The 20,313-nt window shown below is 41.5% G+C and overlaps 1 protein-coding gene across 1 annotated transcript; it reads right to left on the bottom strand.

Annotated features, from left to right (window-relative positions):
* Positions 1-1,572: 1,572 nt before the first annotated feature.
* Positions 1,573-20,171, bottom strand: ERCC3 (ERCC excision repair 3, TFIIH core complex helicase subunit). The gene is made up of 15 exons (XM_066553297.1): positions 20,115-20,171; positions 19,820-20,025; positions 18,517-18,753; positions 17,840-17,889; positions 16,796-16,931; positions 16,418-16,582; positions 15,244-15,448; positions 13,935-14,249; positions 12,622-12,806; positions 9,918-10,120; positions 6,471-6,567; positions 6,167-6,284; positions 4,874-4,992; positions 2,888-3,040; positions 1,573-2,532 (listed from the first exon to the last, which is right to left on the bottom strand). Exons 1-15 carry the CDS (start codon positions 20,131-20,133, stop codon positions 2,398-2,400), a joined length of 2,343 nt encoding a protein of 780 aa, XP_066409394.1. The 5' UTR covers positions 20,134-20,171; the 3' UTR covers positions 1,573-2,397.
* Between the last annotated feature and the right edge of the window lie 142 nt (positions 20,172-20,313).

Below are 20,313 nucleotides of genomic sequence, written 5' to 3'. Positions count from 1 at the left end.
CACAAACAGCAAATATTAAAGAAAGACAATTCCTGAAGAACATTAAGTCTCAGTATGGAATTCAGACCAAGGAGGGGACCAGGGAACAGGGATCAGCAAGGAAACCTGAATGACATCCAAGAAAATCACACCTCCTCTATCCACAGACTTCCAAGAAATAATTTGCTTACCCCTGAGTTCACCTGCCTCTGGCATCAGTCATAATCTGAATCACACTTCTGCTTCACTATCTGTTCTTCTGTGGACAACTGAGTTTCCTAGAGGGCTGGGATTAGAGATCTGGAGCTGGCTGTGACCCTTGGGTGCACTGCCAGAGTGCAGCAACTCAGCTGTGGTGAGTAAATGCACCAGTCTGCCACTTGCTGCTACAGCCTGGAGTAAGAGCAGGCAGTAATTACTGCACTTTATCTTATCAAGGTCATGAATTCTAAAGTGTGAATACCAAGATGCTATCACTGATGCATGAAGTCATTCATACCTTGTAAAATTATTATGCTTTACTTGATGCTGAATCTACTGCATCCCACACACATTACTTAAAAGAGTGAGATCATTAGTCACGATTTACTACACATGAACTACTGCAGTCCTAAATCCAGCTACTACTAGTAATTCCACAATTACAGGACTCAGTATTAAGCCATTTGCATTTAGTAGGTTGTGAGTTTTTTCAAGTTTATGAAGGGTGGAGAATTGTTTCAAAGCAATTCATAAAGCTTTTTAAAAGAGAATTATGCAGAGGGGCACTGCCTTACTTGCTCAGCTAAACCTCTGTCACAGGCCCCTCCCATTATACTAAATTACCATTTTACTACTAACTGTTGCCCTTAGATCTGGTCCAAACTACCATCAGAAGTAAATAATGCTTTAAACTTGGGAGTGGAAATCAGCACCAGAATACTGCACAATTATCTCTTCTGTATAAGCCACTCCAGCACTGCCACGGCTGGTTCCAGGTTGAGGCTGGAAGACTCCAAGACTCAGCATGAGAGAAAGCATCAAGTGTTACAGGGTAAGGCTCAGAGCCTAAACAAAGTTTAAACTGAGGCAGATCAGTTCCCTTTTTAAAAATTACCTGATTCTGACACAGAGACCAAAACCAAGCACCATCTGTTCTCAATTATTAAATGCTTCCAATATTTCTACATTCTCAATTTGTGAATTCATGCTAATAAGAAACAGAATCCAGTATTCTTCTGAAGCACAGTTGTCATACAACCAGAATAGCTGTACCATGTATGCTCCTTCCAGTATGGTAAACCTTTATACAAACCTATTTTCAACCAACAGAGGTCGTTCCTAAAGCTCTACAAACAACCAGAGAAATAACACCTCTTAATACAACACCAAGTAGCATGTTACATTATTAAGCAGGTGTTACTTAAAGCATTAAAAAGCATTCTTCTGCCACAAACCACCAATATTTCCCTATTGTTTTCTAGAATTATAATGCAGTCTTCATTAAAAAATAGAAACTCGGGAATCTTTCTTTCACATATTCTTCCGACTCACCTTGTGAGAAGTCAAAATGCTTTTTGATTCAGTAATAACCTCTGTGGTGACAGTGCACTGTTTAGCAGTTACGAAGGCTTTATTGCATGGTTAATAAATAGAATATAAATAACAAGAGAAACAGCTTTTATTTGAGCAACTTCTCAAGAATAGCAAGAAAAATTAGGAAAACAAGCACAGAATTTCTTTGTATTTACTACTAATGCTGTCCTTGAGTTTACTTTGGAGGCAGTCTCTTTTTCTTCTTTGTCTTCAAACTCTAAAGTATTTCTGACCTATCTGTTAGAATTTTAATACAGGTAAAGTCACAAGTATAAATTAGCTCTCCGTTTAAAAATATAATGTAAAGTGCTCCTCTCAGGATTTGTTCAGCTCACTGAATGATTTTATTTAAGCATTTTGAGAAACAGTATATTGTTGAGCAGACACAAGAATCAGATAAATAATATCTCAAACATCAGTACAAACTTCATTTACAAAACCTTTTCAGGACTCTTCTGAAAAAGGATCTTCAGCTGATAAAAATAAAATCTATTAATTACCCTGAAAACCAGACAAGTACTTCTCTTGAATGAAGTGGCCCATATGCTTCTGCCCTCCAGCCATAAGGAAATGAGGGCATAAGACAAGGAGCACAGTGCCACACAAAAAAAGTATGTGCTGTGACATATTTGTATCTTAAAGTTCCTAAAAATATTTTCATGGTAAGATTTAGTTCCTTTTTACTTTTCCATTCACCTACAAGAGCACATACATTGCTAAGGAAATATGTGGCTGTACAGATGCACATAAAAGAGTCTGTTAAAGGACCTGTCACAAACTCCAGCTCCATCCTTGCAGTAACAGGAACACGGGTGACGTTCCAAGGAGATGCCTGTGTGAGGGTCACTTGCGGAAGCGTTTGAACAGGGGGTGGATGTGCTTGTTGGAGGACGCCTTGCTCCGGGACGAGTGGTACTCCATGTACACCGTGTCATCTGCCCCGGACATGGAGCTCATGGTGCCTGCACGGCGCGACACCTGCGGGACAAGGAGCACACACGCGTGCTTAGGGTGGCATCAGAGGCGTAAAATATTTGCGTTGCATGTGACTTATAAGATTTACTTCAAAATCTGTAACAATAGATCTGTTACCTTCTCCTTAAAAAATGATGGAGAAGGACACAAATTCCATGTTGAATTTTTTCTGAGTGCCCAACAAGTGAATTATTCCAATAGCTAAAGGTTAATACAGATTAAAAAAACAAATCTGTTCTCTAATGTTTCACAAAGATACCAGGCCGTCCATGACGACATCACATTTAGAATGGATGGAAATAAAATGGCCCAGTTCTGTCCCACCTGTGGTCATCCTTTTCAAAGAATTCTTCATTACCTGAGTTGACTTTGAACCATATTCTCCAGCAACTACTTCCTCCTCAGCATCCAGGTCAGATGCTTGCAGGACTTTCTGGAGAAGCTGCTGCTGTTCTTCTTTGGTTGAAAATGAAAGTTCTTCTTCTTCCATGCCTGCCAGCTTTGTGATTACCTAAGAAACAAAGCACACTACAAGGTGAGGGCTCTTCCTCCTCACTGTTACCTATTCAAAACCAAGACAAGTATTTCTGATTCCATATCCTGTTGGAACTGGCTTCAACTTTGATCACTGGTTGGAACAACCTCATACTACAGATAGCACAGATACATACAAAATCTTGCTGAGTGATGTATATATACATACACTCACAGCTCTTGTTATATTCTGGCTGGAAATGCAAAAGACAAATCTTTGGGAAAAAAAAAAAAAAAGGGAAAGAAGAAAGAAAAGCTCTGGGCAGAGCACGTCAGCTAAACATTGTTTATAGCAGCTTGACCAAGAAACTGACCAAAGCACATATAACTCAGACATGTATTCAACTTACTGCAAGGTTGGTGTCATGCTGTAGGCTCAAGATTTGTCTAGTTTAAGAACCAGTATTTTATATTTGGCAAAAATAATCCACTAGCTTTGCAGAGACTTAAAATTTTAGCAAGAAGCATTCAGGACAATGGGGAAAAGCTCCTAACAAATTGAGATGTACAGCTGTTGGGAGACAGTGCAGCAACCTGCAAAAGAGCATCAGTCACAGAGCAAAAGGACTCTTCCAGCCTTTGAGTACTTAAACACTGGGTAACTTCAGTTAAGTTTGTTCTCCTTGGAATTCTCAGTAACTCATCTGGTAACTGTGGGTGCAGAGCACATGTGACCTACTGGCAATGCAGTGCCATAGGCTCCATCAGCTGACAAAGCTCCTCTTCTGAAGAACTGAAAGATCTCAAGCTTCTGTTATAAAGATTTGCAACAGGCAGCTTACTTTCTTAACCAGAGGTATTTTGAAAATGTCACATTTGACATGGTTTTGAGAAAGACATTCTAATTCAACCACTGATTATGTAGTGTTTTCCCTCATCTTTTCTGCTTACCTCTTGAGTCAATACAATTAGAAACTAATTACCTCAGCAGTCTGGGCTGGAGCAGATCACAAAAACACTGTAAATAAAGTTTAAGGTAAAAGGAAAACCATATTAGCTGCCAAGTACCATTTTTCAAAAATAGGGTAGGGAAACACTGGAATGAATAATCAGTGCTGTGGGCTGTTATTTGTGGGAATATCTAGTCTGAAAAAGGATGACATTTCCTGAGAAAACGTCCAAGCTTGAAGAATCCATTAATGGAAGGAATCACTCGTACATGGCTAAAGGAACACTATGGTACTCCTTGTTTATTTAGGAGTATATGTGCTATGGTCATTTCAAAAATAAAGAAAAAGGAGTCCCAAAAATCCATTTTAAATTGTATTTGCCTGTTTCCAGCTCTGGTTGCAAAACTGTGCTAGCATGATTCAAAAAATAGAAAGAATTCCCACTGCATCATCTTTTAAGCTGTCCAACTGATGCTCTGTTTAAAACTTACTCCTAATTCTTTAATATACAGAGTTCTTCTGCAACTGGTTTAAAATTTAGTATATCCTACATTTAGTCTCTAAAATAAAAAAAAAATACAATAGCAAAGGCAACTGCTTAGCTAACCAAAAAACCCCAGCTAGCAGTGCACTCCAAGCAGTAAACTGTAATAAGGCTGATATTTAAGAAGCAAAGACAAGGTACGTGGATTTAGCAAAAACGTATTCCTCCAGTTCTCTTTTGAATAAAAGGCAAAGAATGAACCTATTGAGAGATGGCAAGAAGAAAGTAAGTCCTAAACAAAAAGTGAAAAGAAAAACCTTCATTAACGCATTCCACAACCAGAATTCTCAAGTACTGGACCAAATACTAACACTAAACAATATGAAAATTGCATTCTTAGGCCTCAAGTATAATAGATAGAAGGAACAAAAATTACCTTGAAGCTATAACCTTGATCTACAAGAAACCGTTGTCGTTTTGTTGAATATGCCATTTCCTGAGTGTCTTGGGATACAAGGGAATAAAAAAAGGCATTGTATTCCTCTGCAACCATGCCTAAGAGACAAAAGCACTCAGTGAATAGTTTCATTTGCAACACTGCAACAAAGAACAACCAAGGAATAAATACTGAAAACAGGTACTTAAGTAACTTGTCCCCACAAAACTATTTGCATTGTCTAGCTGCACCCAGACCTTGCATAAACTGATTGACACAGCATGGAAACTCCTACTTTTGTTCTTAATAACTTGAGGATAGGTGAATAGACAAAAACAGAAAAGGAAACGTAGACTAACACAATCGAACAGGCGCTCTAAGAAGAATCTGCTGCTTTATTCTGCTAGGCAAGGTGAAAGATAAAATTGTTTTTAAGTTTATCATGTCAAGAAGAAGTGAAAAGTCAAGAGCAAGGAAAGTCCAACAGAAAAAGACAAAGGAAAATTTTTATCCATGTGAACTAGAATTTACAGTGGTTTTGAATTAAAAAATTGAAGCAAAGATACTTAGCTAAGAATTCACAGCACCATCTAAAGACCAGCACATACCAGGCTGTGCATTTTTTTACACTTACAGTCCTTAAGATCTGTTACCCTGGTAATAGGGTCCTCTTTTAAAACTCAGGATTTCATTAAGACTTTGCCAATTCACTAACATGGGGTTTGTTTGCATTTTCAAACAAAGCCTTACCTGTAACAAGCACAAACTGCTTGTTTTAAAATATTAAAATATATAAAATATACAGACTGCTTGTATTAAAATAAGTATATGCAGAGCTTAAGTCTGAGTAGAAAGTATTTCAAGGGTAATTGTTCTAAACAAAAAAAATTCCTTTGGCCATGCTTTACAAAAACACACTAGTCAAAAACAAAATCCAATTTTTAAAAGTAAGTCATCTAGTGTCAAAAATGTGATTTTTAGAGGCTTGCGTCTTAGAACAATACTATGATCCTACAGAAACAATTTCATGTTGAAGAAAATATCAAGGAATAAAAGAGTGAGAGAATTGCCATAGAAAGTCAGTTTTCTTTCAGCTTTTTTTGTCCTTTAGAAGTTTTCTCATCATTAAGTTTACTGAGCCAGAAGATGCTTCATTTTCATTCACTGGTATATAGGTATATTCTCTTTGACTAAAGCCTAAGGACAGTATAAGGAAGCATCATGAACATCCAGTTTCCCCTGCTCTAGGTTGCTGTGACCCAAGGCCCAGAGCCCAAGCACCACCTCCTTTACCTTTTTTGGCTCTCAGCACTCGTCCCAGCCTTTGAGCCTCCTGCCTCCGTGAGCCACCGTGGGATGAGATCTGGATGAGAACATTGGCCTCTGGCAGATCGAAGGACGTATCCCCTACCTGCAACAGAGCAGCACCTCTGAGCACTCTTATTTCCACATCTCCCCAGCCAACACCAAATACAAAGCACAGCTTTCTTTGTGAGCTGTGATATGAAGATGTCAAATGCACAGCATGCATGTGCAGCTGACTCTTAAAGCTGACTCCAAAGATAGGCACAAGGACACAGTGAATATACTCCCTCACCTTGGAAATGAAAATAGTGTTGATTTTTGGATTGTGCTTGAAGTTCTGTAGAATTTGCATTCTTTCCCCTTGTGCAGTAGGACCATAGATATAGGGTCTGAAAAGAACACAACGTATACAAATGAAATAAAGTCAAGATTTCTCACTCATTTCTTATGAGGTACCATGGGAAGGAGTGCAGGACATCTCTGAGCAGATATGAAAACAAAGCAGATTTTGGTACAGATATCAGTTTACTTTTATCTTGTTTGACTCTTTATGGCAGCTGCCCAGGGGTTTGTGGAACCCTCTGCAGCAACCCAGTCAGCCAGAAAGAAATTCTGACAGTTACAAATGTTTTGCAATTACGTGCACCAGTGAAGCTGTATATCAACAGACTGAATACATTTGCTAAGCCTACATGAAAGACTGAAGGCAGCTGTTGAAGGCATTTTTTTCCTCAAATGTACTGAGTTAGCACATTTACAGCTGCAACCTTTGCTTCCTGTTTAAACACTTGAAAATACAGGCTTCTCTATCAAGGATATGCTGGGTGTCACAAATGGGCTGCTGGGTGTTGTTCTGGGAAAATTATTTTTGCTTTTCAAGCTAACCTCTTGCCCTTCTAATACCTTCTGGGCTTACTGAAATGACACAAAGGCCTCAAACATTTCGTGAGCAGCTCACAGTGGCATTTCACCTACGGTTTCTGATGTCTGACAATGAATTAAATGGAACATTTAATGTTTCAATCCCAAAGGCTCACACAAACTCAGTCACTCACAGACTTGATGAGTAACTTGGACTGCTGTGAATTTTCCAGTGTCTCTCTGTTTTATTTCTGCCTAAGCAGAGTTAAAAAACCAAAAAGCTAAGAAGAGATGAGCCCACACAGAAACAGTGAGCTGCATGCAGGATAGCACAGCCACTGCTTTGTCGTCTGTTGTACTACTTTTCCAAATTAAGGTTACCAAAGCATCCCCAAACAATAGGAGTTAAATTTTCCAATTACCGTTTTGCTCACAGTTCAATAAATTATTTCTAACACAAGAAACTAAGCTCAAATTTTCCATTTAGTATTGCACATAGATCATGGCTGAACATAAACATGGCAGTGCATGGTCTTAGGTTTTCTATTATCAACTAATCCCCTGCATTGGCTCCTCTTGCTTTCTTTGCTACAAACTTTATTCTAGGGATTTTACCAAACAATCCTAGTAATCTCTAATCTAATTCTTCTATTTAATGTATTTAGGCAGACTTTTAGAAAAAAAACAGCTAAAAATGAAATTAGCAAATGAATCAATTCTGAAAAAATATCTTCATTATTCAATTAGTAATATTCAGTAATATCTTAAGTCTTATTTTAAATTTAATGTATTATTTAAATTGTGAAGTTAAATGGCAGATTTAAACTGAAACTAAATTTTTGAGCCTTCCTTTCCTTTAGACCAAAGAAGGCATTCAACTACATTTTGTATTAAGAACAGAATAATCCTGAACTCCTGGCTATCAATCCTTCATTTTAACTTGCCCAGATCCTACTTGACAGTGATTTGCTGGCATTCCTGAGTACTTTTCTGAATCTAGAACATTAAGTGCTAAATGGATTCTTTTTTTAATGACTCATTTTCCTCACTGTGAAAAGACATTTGAGGGATTTGCAAAGACAGATTCCTCTGCCATTAACTGACATAGCTGATAAAACCACAGAGGCACAGTCCTTCGGAAGCTGTGATTTAAACATACTCCTAACACTAGTGAAACCAGGCAGCACATGAGCTATGCTATGCTGGATGACAGAATCATGACAGAGGGAAAGCTGGCTGAGCAAATTTGGATTCTTTGGCCCCAAAAATTGCGGACAAAGTAATTCCTGTCATGTGCATGGTCTTTCCCACTACCAAGGGCAAGGGGGTTAAGGGAGGAGCTAACAGAGGCAGCCAGACTGTGGACACCTCTCCCGCCAGAGGAGGCCCACCCAGCCCACAGGCCCCTGTCAGGCCATGAGAAGGGCAGTGGGAGCTGTGCTCCTGCTGGGCACACAGCCACAGCACTCCTGCTCTACCCACGGGGCTGCTCTCTCCTCCACACACAGAGTTCCTGCCCTACACAAACTAACAGTTCCCTTTGGTTTAGTCTGCTCACAGCAAAAAACCTCCAGTTAAAACAAACCTCACCTTTGTCCAGCACAGCAAGCCTGTGCTTTCTTTCTAACAGTGGCAGCTGGATAACCTGGAGCTCCATAAGTGATGTGGGAAACAAAATTCCCTCTAGAACATAAAAAGGGGCAACCTACTATTTCTTCAACTGGTTTTCCTGCCACACTTCCACAGCATCTACCCCGCTTACAACTGCTGTGCCCCATGGCATCCCCTGCCCCCCCAGCATTGCCTGTGCTAAAGGCTTTGTCTGTGGTACACTGAACACTGCTAGAGACATTCCAGAGGCATCATTACAGCTAATCTCTGGCCAGACAGATTAAAAAAATGATGAAAGAGACCACGGGTGTTGGAATTCATCCAACACCATTAGGTCTGCTTGCTATTTGATGTCACAGCATACCAGCACCATACGGCCCCTTAAAATGCAGTCAGAACTGATCATGAATTTTGGAAAGTGTAAGGCTTGTTTGTGGTTTTGCTAAGGAATACTGCTGAAATTCCTAGACATGAAATCATACACCATCAAAATGCTCCACAGCTTCCAGCAAGCAAGGCATTATTTGGCCTTGTCAAAGAAAGGATGAGGCCAGCTTATAAGGTTATGTTCCCCAAAAATCGCTCTATGCCTGATCCTGATAAACTCTCCCTGACCATCCCTCCCCAAATCTTAGCAACAGACTGATGCTGACCCCTCATTAAACCCTGTTTGCACAACCTCCCATAACTGCACTCATGTTACAGTCATTTAAGGTAATCAAGGAGCTCTAGGGAGAAATGTCCTTTAGTTTATTAAACAAGTACTGCACTTCTAGGCAGTGCACTAGTAGAGCACAGATACCAAAAAAGCCTGTCTTTGTTTTTTTAAGAAGAAGGCCCTGGGTCTCAGAACATCCTGAAAGATCCAGACAATATATATTTGAAAACCTTTTTCTCAGAGAGACAGGGAAAGCTACCATCCATTAAAGAAACAGTTCTAGTGATATTTCCAAAAGCCTCTCATTTTTCCATTGGCTTTTACTAATTAAAATAAAATAAAAATACTAAATCTTTCACAAAATTCTGGATGCAAAATTTCTGAAACAAATGCCAAACAGAGACTCTTTTCAAACACCAAAATCATGATGCAGTGCCAGTAAGGTCCATCCAAAAATACCCTCCTGAGCTTTTTATGCAGGAGGACTGGAGTTATAGCATTACAAAAAATATCTAGTCTATTACAAAAGACTACTGAAAGCTGTGAGATTGCAAGGAAATTGTCATGGAAGGAGGAAAATAGCAGTGCCATCACTGGTTGAACACTTACTTCCCAAGTCTGACTGCATATTCCTTCAGTGCAAACACATTGTCAGCAAAGACGATTATTTTATCATTCCGTCGCTCGTGAAACTTAATCAGGAACTGACAGGCTCTGAATTTATTTGGGTTCATGGTGTAGAGCAGTATCCTTTTCTTTGTTTTAATAGCTACATATTCTCTGTAAAATTCAGGTGACATTGGGCACCATACCTACAATTAGAAAACACACGCACAAAGTAACACTCCATTATTTACTTATTTAATCCCAGTGGGAGTTGAAAAGATATTGGGGGCTGGTAATGCATTAGGACTTCCTGTATAGGGCAGGTTACACATTTTAACATAGTCATTTCTGTACCAAAAGGAAAGCTATCAGTCACTGAAGTCTCCTGCACCACTAAAACCTGTTTTTACAAAATGCTTTGGCATTGAGATCCATGACAGAAATAGGCAGTGGGACTGGAACAAGACTGAAAGATAGTTACTTCATGTTCACACTTAAATAATTTACTAAATACTACTACTTCCTACAAAGCAGTAATTAAGGTAATGAACTGTGTAGTCTACCTCTCACAGCAGTCAAAGCTTTGTCCCATAAAGACTCATTTTCATCCATATTCTGAATGCTAAGACACATTTTGTCTTCATTACAGAACAAATCCACCCATCTTTCTCCATATATCCACAGCTATTGAGTCTAGAATTTCCAAAACACTGGGACTGATTAGAGGTTTTCAACAGACAATAACCAAAAATCACCCCAGGATACCTAAACAATTCTTCTATTATGTAAACAACAACCATAGTACTTCAACAAGTCTAGGTTTATTTTTTCTATTCTAGCATGAAAAAAGAAGAAATTATCTAGTTTAAGCCAATGAAGTGACACTATTGATAATATCTGACACTATCCATAGGGGATATAATTTGGGCAACATTCACTCTGCTGTACACGAGTTATTCTCTCATATCCAGTGCGCAATAGAAATTAACAAACTACCACAGAGAAAAGCCTCTTTCATAACCACCATTCAGCTAAGGAAGTTTATGACAATTTAGAGTTTATTTAAACAACATTAATTGTTCTGTACTGATAAGACCTAATTTTTTGTTTCAAAATATTTTTTCCAGTGACTTAAATGCCAGATGATGCTTTCATTATCCTTTGACTACATTAAAATAAATTCATGCACTGAATAGGCTCTGTTGTTATTGTGTGCTGTCTACATGAAATACTTAAAACTCTTGAACCAGAAGACAATTACATCAAAATGACAATGAGATACAAATACTGAATATACTGACTGTGGTAAAAAATTTCATCTATTGCTCAATGCCTCTGACTGCATGGCAAACACATGTATTTTGTATTTTCATTTTACATTTTGCAAGACAGGCACTCCAATCCAAACACTTAGTATGGCTGCTCAAAAAGAGATTATTTGTAAATTACAAAACTCTGAAAAAACAGGTAAAGAACAGGTTTGTTGTCTTTTTTAGAACTTTGTCTAACTTTTTAAACTGTGCTTCTCTTTCTCTTTTCGAGCAGTGAAAGAGCAACATCTTCAATAACCATGACCTGCCCTATGAGACATCAGCACTGCCCTCTCCAGCCACCTGGGAAGAACTGCACTTGAAGAGTGAGCCAGACACCTTTCCTGGCTGAGGGGAATAAACCAAGTTGATTAATGGTGCTACTCCCTCAAGGAAATCCAAACCAATATCCAAAGCAGTTGTGCACATATTGGACTCAACACTGGGCTTTTTTGTTCTTTGATTTTGGTAGAGTCATCAAATGTTAATTCAAAACACTGGCCTAAGGAATAGAAACTTGCAGAGTTTTCCCATCATTCACAACAAAAGGTAGCCCATGCTTCTTTTTTTAATGACTAAAGGGCAGTTCAGGGACTGAGAATTTTGCTTAGCAGAACTAACCAACGTGCCTAAATGCAAACCTGAATTTGAGGACTGCTTACTCTCCCTTCAACAGTTATTTTCTAGGTGCTTTTCACTTGCATTCTGTGAGTTCAAAGCAGTGGGTTTTTTTCCTTCTACAACCACCAGTTTGCACAGTGTTCAAAAGGAGAACAGCTGACCTACATTTGCATATTTTATTCCAGTACCAGAGCTAGGGAGAATTGCATGAAATTAGCAAGACAGGCTTAAAATAAACCACCACAACAATAACAACACCACAAAGACAAAAACCCCCAAACTCTACCATAACGCATTTTAGCTGCTAAAACTTTACTTCCATTCAAGAGGAGACCAAATAAGTCCATGAAAAGCAATCCCCTAATGCTTACATGGAAACATCATAAATGACAGCTTGGAGAAAGTTATACTCTTCCCTAAGTATCTCCCATGTCAATTATCAGAGATAATACATGGAATTAGGCTTTCCAGAAAGATTATTTTAACATTCTAATGTGCCTGTATGAAAGATTTTCACCTCTTTTGATACCAGATTTACCTCTCATCCATATGCTGGAAAGAACAGAGGTCACATCTGCATACTAGAAAGAATGGTGAGACCCAGTCCTACGTTTTCAAGTTTCACCCTCACATGTTCAGGCTTGAAATAAGTAGGTGCTTTCTTACATGTTTTAAAATTTCTACTATCAATCTTTTTTATAAGAGCTGCAAGAATTTTTCTCAACTTTATAAGCATACTAAATAAACACTAATAGTACCAAAAAGCAGAGCATCACCTCAGCACACTGGACTTTAGCAATGTAGCCATTGTTCTGCAGCTCCATCCAGTTGGCTTCATAGAGCTTTGGTCCAATCAGGAAGTTCAGGTCAACAATTTTATCATCTTCTCTGACCAGGGTAGCAGTCAGCCCCAGTTTACAGTGAGCTTGGACGATAGTGAGCACACGTCTGAACATTTTTGCTAAAAAATCCAAGACAAATTTTTTGTTAACTCTCCTGAATGGTTTCAGAAGATAAATACTGCAACTTTTAAAAGACATTTTCATCAACTCCTGAGCATAAGGCAAGCACAGCATTGGGAAATTGTACCCCATTGCACACACACTCCTAAAAAATCAGTATTACAGCAAAACTTCACAGTGATTGCAGCTTTACTTTGCATTGTCAAGTACACTCTGAAAAATCTCAGTAAACCTTTTTTATTATTTTCCATTCCCCAAGAGACAATTAATATATTCACAGGTTACATGCTTTGGTTTGGGTCTATAGTATTTCCTAGCAAGAACTATGACACAAGGACTCTTGGCTGACTGCCACATTCAGGACATGCAGGATATGGCAGAATTACTCATCTTTAGTATTGCTAGAAATCACAGAGGAGTTGCTGTACCTTCATTTCTATGGAACCAAGCAAGAACAAAAGTAACAGAACAGTGCCAGTATGCTACTTTGATAAAATGGCAATTAATCACCAAGGCCTACTTCTGTAGACACCAAAATATATTCAAATAAGAATAAGGAAGAACAGCTAACAATCTTGGGTGTTTTTTTAGCCAGGATTATTCCACAGACACTTTAATAGCACATTATTGCTTTCCAGTAGTACAGATCTCAATTACATGGCAATTTCAAAGACAGCAGTTATTTCTGGATGTTAATCACTATGGTTACTCATAGATATTAAAAGCTGGCCTGCAGTGACACTGCATCTACGAGAAGAAGGCAGATGAATTCCTCTCCTGTTCAAATATGTCTACAGCAAAATTCTGCAAAGGTAATTCAGGTATTTTAAGAGCACTTTATCAACCCACATGGAGGAACTTTTACTTCACACTGCTATTACAGAAAACACAGCATCTAATTTGAAGGGTTCAGAAAACTAGTGGTCAGTTAAACTATGTAGTATCAGAAGGGAAAAAAAGAAAAAAAAAAAGTAGAATTAGGCAGTTTACTTGTTCCAAACCCCTAAGCCATGGATTTACTCACTACATTAATCATGAGAAGAACAGCAAAAAACCACCGCTTCTACAAGAACAGAAGGACATTAACAATGTGTGCAACATGGAAGGTTTGCACACCTTTTCCTTACCAGGAATGGTATGGACTTCATCCAGTATCATAAGGCCCCACTCTTGACTTTTAAGCCACTCCATTACCCTTTCTGCTTCCCAAGACCTTTTAGTCGTGTGCCCCAACATGGAGTATGTGCTGATGGCAACAGAGCAGCCAATGGGCTTGTCTTTGGCATCAGAGGTGAAGCGGCAGATCTGGCTGTCGTCGATGGTGGACCACATCTTGAACTGGGCCTTCCACTGCTCCACAGACACGGCGGAATTGCCGAGCACCAGGCAGCGCTTGCGCACAGTGCACGCGGCCGTCACCCCCACCAGAGACTTGCCAGCACCTGTGGGCAGGAGCAGTGACACTCGTTAGGCATCTCTCAGATGCCACTGGAGTGGGAGGAAAACAAAACCAAAGAGCGAAGGAAAATCATGAGAGGATATGAAATCATGCAAAGGGAATTTCTTTGTTGTTTCTTTGCTACAATAGTCATAAAGAGATCAAGTATTTGCTCCTTAAAAGTGCAGCTGGATTATCTACAGGACACAACCGTATTTCCTCAAGAAAATAATTGCAAACAATGGCTTTGACAATTAGAAGCAATCATTCTAATTCTTTTAAATTTCAAAAGAATGTTAAATTACAGGTGGCTACAGAAAGCTTCCCTAGGGTTGCTCTATTCCTCTGTCTCTGCCAGGTATACATTCCCCCACAAAGCAACTCCTTAAATCTTCCCATCTTTCACACTTCTCCCAGCACCCCTTACACACTCTCAGGCCCTCATCACAGGTCCCATGTGCCCCCTCCTCTCCCAATACTGAGGGCACTGGCACACAGCCTCCTGTTTGCTCCTTTTCCCCCGAGTTTTCTGTAGGCTGTCCCAGTCAGCATCTTTCTCATTTCATCCTCAAACTCTCCTGCCCAGCACCTGTACACCCAAGCTCTTTCCTTCCTTGGACATCCCTTTATGCCACCTTTGTATTCCCAGCTCCCTCCAGTTCCCCCATTCCCAACCAAGGAACAAATTCCAATGCCAACTGCTTTACATTTCACAGGAAGATGAGCAGAGGTGGCAGTGGGCACAGCAGAAGCATGACTGGCACTGTGAGGGTACCACAGCTGCTCCCCAGCCCCTGCCAGGACACCAACAGCTCTGTGACCCGGCTCTCCCTCAGCACAGCCTCACCACCAGCTCAATAAAAACCACCAGGACTCTGCACACTGGGACCAAACAGTCCCTGCTGCTGCCTGAAATCCAGGCAGCTGTCATCTTTGGAATTTTCTTTACTACAGGCAAATAAAAAACAAATTGTCTAAGTACCAACACAGAAACTTACCACATGGCAAGACAATAACACCAGACCTGGCTCGTCCATTCCCAAACATCTTCCTTAGGCTTTTCTCTTGATAGGGCCTGAGGACTGCAGTAGGTTTCAGATCTATATTGATATCAGGATTCACAGAATCATTTCTGAAATCATACTCTGCTAGCAAGGGGTACTCCAAATGGATACAACGCTTCTGAAGTTCTTCAATCATCTCCTGAAGAGGAAACAAAGCTTCAGTTGATAAATCTCCACATCTGAGTTAATTTCTTTTCCCTAAAAACAACTAGGTTACATAGTACCAAGTGAAGTTACATTTATTTTTTATACTTATAAAGTCTTATTCTGGAAACTTTACCTGTGATTACCCCAGGCTCCAAAACACTTTGAACAACAGTTAATATTAGGCAGATGGAAGAACATGACACATTCAGCTCAGACTGCCACTTGCCCAGCAATGACTTAACTACATCCTGAAGTCCTGCAACGAAGAGTTCAGTACCAGACAGGAAAGGTTCTCTATGTTACACAAAGCTGCACATCTGTTGCCCTGAAAACCTCCATAGCCTGTATGGAAGTTATTCCAAGACAATGACAGGCTGAATCAGTCACCAAGAGGTCTTTGGTTTGGGTTGGTTTTTTTCAAAAAACAAAACAGCTACTAAGTAATCCTTTTTCCCCTGCTAAGGCATCATTAGAATCACCAAGTCCAAAACCAACTTGAGAAGTTCTGTAGAAGCTTTCTCTGAAGGTCAAGCAAGGACTGCGCTCCAACCTCCAGCTCCCCTTCTCAAGTGATGAAACTGGAAGCACCAAGAAAGAGCTCCTTCTGCAACCATGAATTACAAACCATGAATTCAACCATGAATTACAAAAGCAGGAGGGAAAAGAAAAAAAACCAAGCTCTCTAAAAGTAGCCTCCACTGAATTCTCATCTTGAACTAAGTAATACTCAACCACATGTGATGGGGACCTCCCTAAGTCCCTGGAGCCTCTCTGGCCTGTAAGCACTGCGCTCCACAGGCAGGTAAAGAACACCCACACTGCCACTCTCTAAGATTCTAAACTTTGGAAGGTAAAAGGAAAGAAATGTTAATGAGCTCCAGTGATCTCCTCTACCAAACAAAGAGCCACAGTAATTCCTAGTAAGTTCTCATGCTTATGTGCTTCTGTGCAATATTCATACCTGCTTGACTTCAAAAGACACCGTCTGCGTTTCCTCCTCCTCCTCCTCATCTTTGTCCATCTGTTCATAAAACTCAAACAAGTCAGCTGGGACATCTGGCTTATTCTGAACATCTGTTCCCTGTGAAGTTGATGGACCAAGGCCACCTTCACTAGATTTGGAAATCTGAAATAGAGGAACATGAATTTTCACCAAAAGTTTCATTAGAGACACATTCTAAGAGGCTCCCCTCTTCCCCCCAAATTCAGGCTCATTAAAGAGGCAGAGTTTGTTACTGGCAGAGTGAAGCTGATACAACAAACAAACAACAGCAACTCCAAACTACCCAAGAGTTTACCTCCAGTCAGCGCAGTAATTTTAGAATACGGCTGGACATACCGCTGATTTACTTGTGAATGTCTCTGTAATCAGCTCTGTCTCTTCACCTTCAGCATTTCTCAGGCGACATTCTTTAATTACATGGTCTTGCAGAAGCTGCTGAATGACATCAGGGTGGGTACTTTCCACAAAATACCTAAAATGAAAGAATAAAGGAAAATATTTTTATGAATTCATCAACTGAGTAACTCACAGAAAGAGTGGCATAGATGCATAACCAGATGCACTCAAAGCATCCAGTCTTGGGGTGCTAATTTAAAAATAAAGACATTATGGTAACCGAAACTTTTAAAAGATGCCTCATACCAAAAGTATCATGTACTGTGCAGTCATCCCTCCATCTTTTTCAAATGCTCTCTAACCTAACCTGAGTGGCAAACTCCAGCAGAAATGCCTACACAGACCTCTCACACACCCATCTTATTTGTGGCATGCAAATGAAATAAATTTTGACTGAACTGAGGTGAGTTTGTGGAAATGCCAAATGTGCTGTTTTCAAGTCCTGTCCACAGCACCAGAAAAGCCCAAAAGACAAAACCCCGAACTTCCAAAACACAAACCATCTAAAAATTTAAAACTGATGCATCCTGGAGATTCCTCAATGATGATGCTGGTTGGAGATCACAGTTAGAATATGCACTGACTTCTCCAGGCCCCTTCCAGCATTATCCTCTGACTTTAAAACAAATCAGATTCAACAGAGACACAAGTATCCACCTCTTGCCACTGGATTTACTCATCTTTCCCAAATGATTTGAAAACCTCGAAAGACATATTGCAAGTCCAAGCAATAAACAAACAAACTACAATATCAAATTTGCAACCTACTTTTAAAAATGTGATGACAACCAGAGCTAGCTCAGGATAGCCAAACACAATTTGTCAGCTAACGTATTAAATACTTCCAAAAGCTATAAAAGTGATGCCTGAGAGCTGCTACACTCAGCTGGCAGCTGTGAGACTGAAGAGCTCCTGAGAGCACTGACACACAGCTGTGCATTTGGAGGGTTTGCTGCCACAAGAGCTAAGGAAGAAGCCACTTACCTGTTATGTTTCAGAACCAGCTTCACCTTCCCATAGCTGACAGTGCACAGCTACAAAGAGAGCAGTCATTAGGAACATGCAAAAGAGAGATTCCATGTTTAGGACCAAACACTGCAATGGCTTTAGGTTTTTGTGGGGAAGCACCTTACCACAAAACATTTACTTGCACTGCTATTATGCACATGGAACAAACCTGAAAAGGTATTTTCAGAAGGTGCTCACATCATCTCACACAGGAGATCAGGCACAGATATTCACTTTTTAAACCTAATCTCAAACTGTTTCCAAGACTGTGAGAGCACACTTGCAGGATAAGGCAGGCTGTCTCATAGTGCCACACTATTACAGACTGCTTCTTATATTCTCAGTTTTCCTTCAGAGCAAATCTGAGGAAACTTTCCCCATGTACAAGCTGTACTGGCTGAAATTATCTACAGAGATGCTTAAATGTACTTTTTATCAACCCCACAAAGGCTATATTATGAAAATAGTATGTGTGCAGCAATATCCTATGCAAAAAGACAGAAAAAAAAAATCTCTTGAAACAATGACAGAAGAATAAGACAGTTAAAAGTGATGGATGATTAAAAAATAATGAATCAATTAGGCAGAGGCATCAGGAAAGGAATTCCTTAGTAGAAACAGATGTATTTCCAATGCCAGTAGAATAGCCTTACCTTGATAAACTGAATTATTCCATCTGGGACACCAGTCTTGCTGAGTTTCTGCAAATACTCAGTGATGTCACTTGTCTGCAAGCCCACACTCACAGCAGCATACAGGGAGTAAGCAGTCAGCTTGTACTCGTGAATATGGGTGGGTCTGCACACAGGCTCAGCAATGGCAACCAGAAAGTCTTGTGCATATTTGTAAACTGGAGAAAAGGCTTCCAAAAATATATGGCCATCAGGAGCCTACAGAAAAAAACAAATGCTGAAGGCACAACAGTGTTAATTGAACTGAATCTCATAAATGAAGTTACAAGAAAATGAATAAACATGTAACTTTTGTCTTCTGAAAATGGTCCAGGAATTAATTTATCCATGTTCCTTCCATGGCACTATGAATAAATCCCACCCAGATCAATAAAGTTTTTCCAGACTGACATGCTGGGGTATTCCTTCTTTTTTAATGCTAAAGAAATTGCTTGAGTAGAGGCAAGCTTCCAGCCCCATTCCACTGGAACAAAAAAACTGCTTGCTCATTTAATGCAGAATGAATGAACAAATGAATGAATGAAAGGCAGCACTCGGGTGTCACAGCCCCAGGTGCCTGTACAGCACTTGATGAGAGGCACCGTGCAGAAGCTGGCGGGGAAACCACCTCTTCCCTAGATGGTCAACCACAGGCCAGACCTTGGGCAAGTTTACTGACATCCCTGACATCCCTTTCAAAGCGCAGAGAAAAGGGCACCAGTTACAGAGGATGAGGCCGGCCTGTCTTAAAGCCGTTTCACTGCAACATACAAACCCTGCTACTGTATTACTGCCGTGACAGATCCCTCTCGTGTCACCAGCCAACACGCTCCTCCACAGCCCTCCCCAAGACGTCTGGCTGAGCTGCGGCTGTGCCCGGCCCTGCAGCACACCCGGACCAGCGCGGACCCCGCCTGGAGACTGCGGGGCCGCAGCAATCAATCCCCTGGGCACTGCCGGGGCTGCAGCAATCAATCCCCTGGGCACTGCCGGGGCTGCAGCAATCAATCCCCTGGGCACTGCCGGGGCTGCAGCAATCAATCCCCTGGGCACTGCCAGGGCTCCTGTCCCCGCACCGCCCCGAACCGCATCAAACCCCGCTCCACGCGCGCCCGAGGCTCTCCACCCGCACCCTCCGGCCCGGTCTGCGCTCCCCGCCTGACCCCGCAGCAGAGCCGGCTTCTCCCCCTGCCCGGCCCTGTCCGTGCCCGCAGCGATCCCGGCCCCCTCGCGTCGCACCCTGGGGCACACGGCGACAGCGGCCCCGCCGCCCCCGCGCACGCACCACCCAGAGGGGCCGCGAGCTGTGGTCGGCCTTCAGCGGCATCTGCAGCCGGTAGTCCTTGGCGCCGTACTCGTCCACCTTGGTGCCGCTCTCCTCCACCTGCTTCCCCGCCGCCGACGGCACCGCCTCCTGCGGCTCCTTCCCGGCACCTTCGTCCTCATCGTCCTCGTCGTCATCGTAATGGCGCTTCTTGGACTTCTTCTTATCTGGGAGCAGAGCGGGAGCCGTGACTGAGCCGCCCCAGGACTCCCCTGCCCGCCCGACCCGGCCCGCGCCGCTCCCCGGCCCCGCTCACCGCGCTCCTTCCTGCCCATGGCTGCCGCGCGCCGCGCTGCGCCCGCCCGCGCGTCACTTCCGCAGGGCAGCGCCGCGAGGGGAGGAGACACCATCGTCTCTCTGTTCCCAGGGCCGCCACGCCGCGGGGAGACGCGCGGGCGGCCGCGGGGCGGGGCCTCGGATACGGGGGGCAGCCACACCCGGGCCACGCCCGGAAC

Source organism: Molothrus aeneus, chromosome 7 (genome assembly GCF_037042795.1).
Source record: "Molothrus aeneus isolate 106 chromosome 7, BPBGC_Maene_1.0, whole genome shotgun sequence".
Lineage (NCBI taxonomy): Eukaryota > Metazoa > Chordata > Aves > Passeriformes > Icteridae > Molothrus > Molothrus aeneus.
This window is presented reverse-complemented; position numbering and strand designations above follow the sequence as displayed.

Bases quoted from the DNA above. Each gene is read 5' to 3' on its own strand.
- ERCC3 (XM_066553297.1), bottom strand. The intron at 3,041-4,873 runs GTAATTTTTGTT...TTTGTTTCTTAG, and splicing joins ATCAAGGTTATAGCTTCAAG to GTAATCACAAAGCTGGCAGG. The intron at 2,533-2,887 runs GTAATGAAGAAT...CTTGTCCCGCAG, and splicing joins ATGGTTCAAAGTCAACTCAG to GTGTCGCGCCGTGCAGGCAC.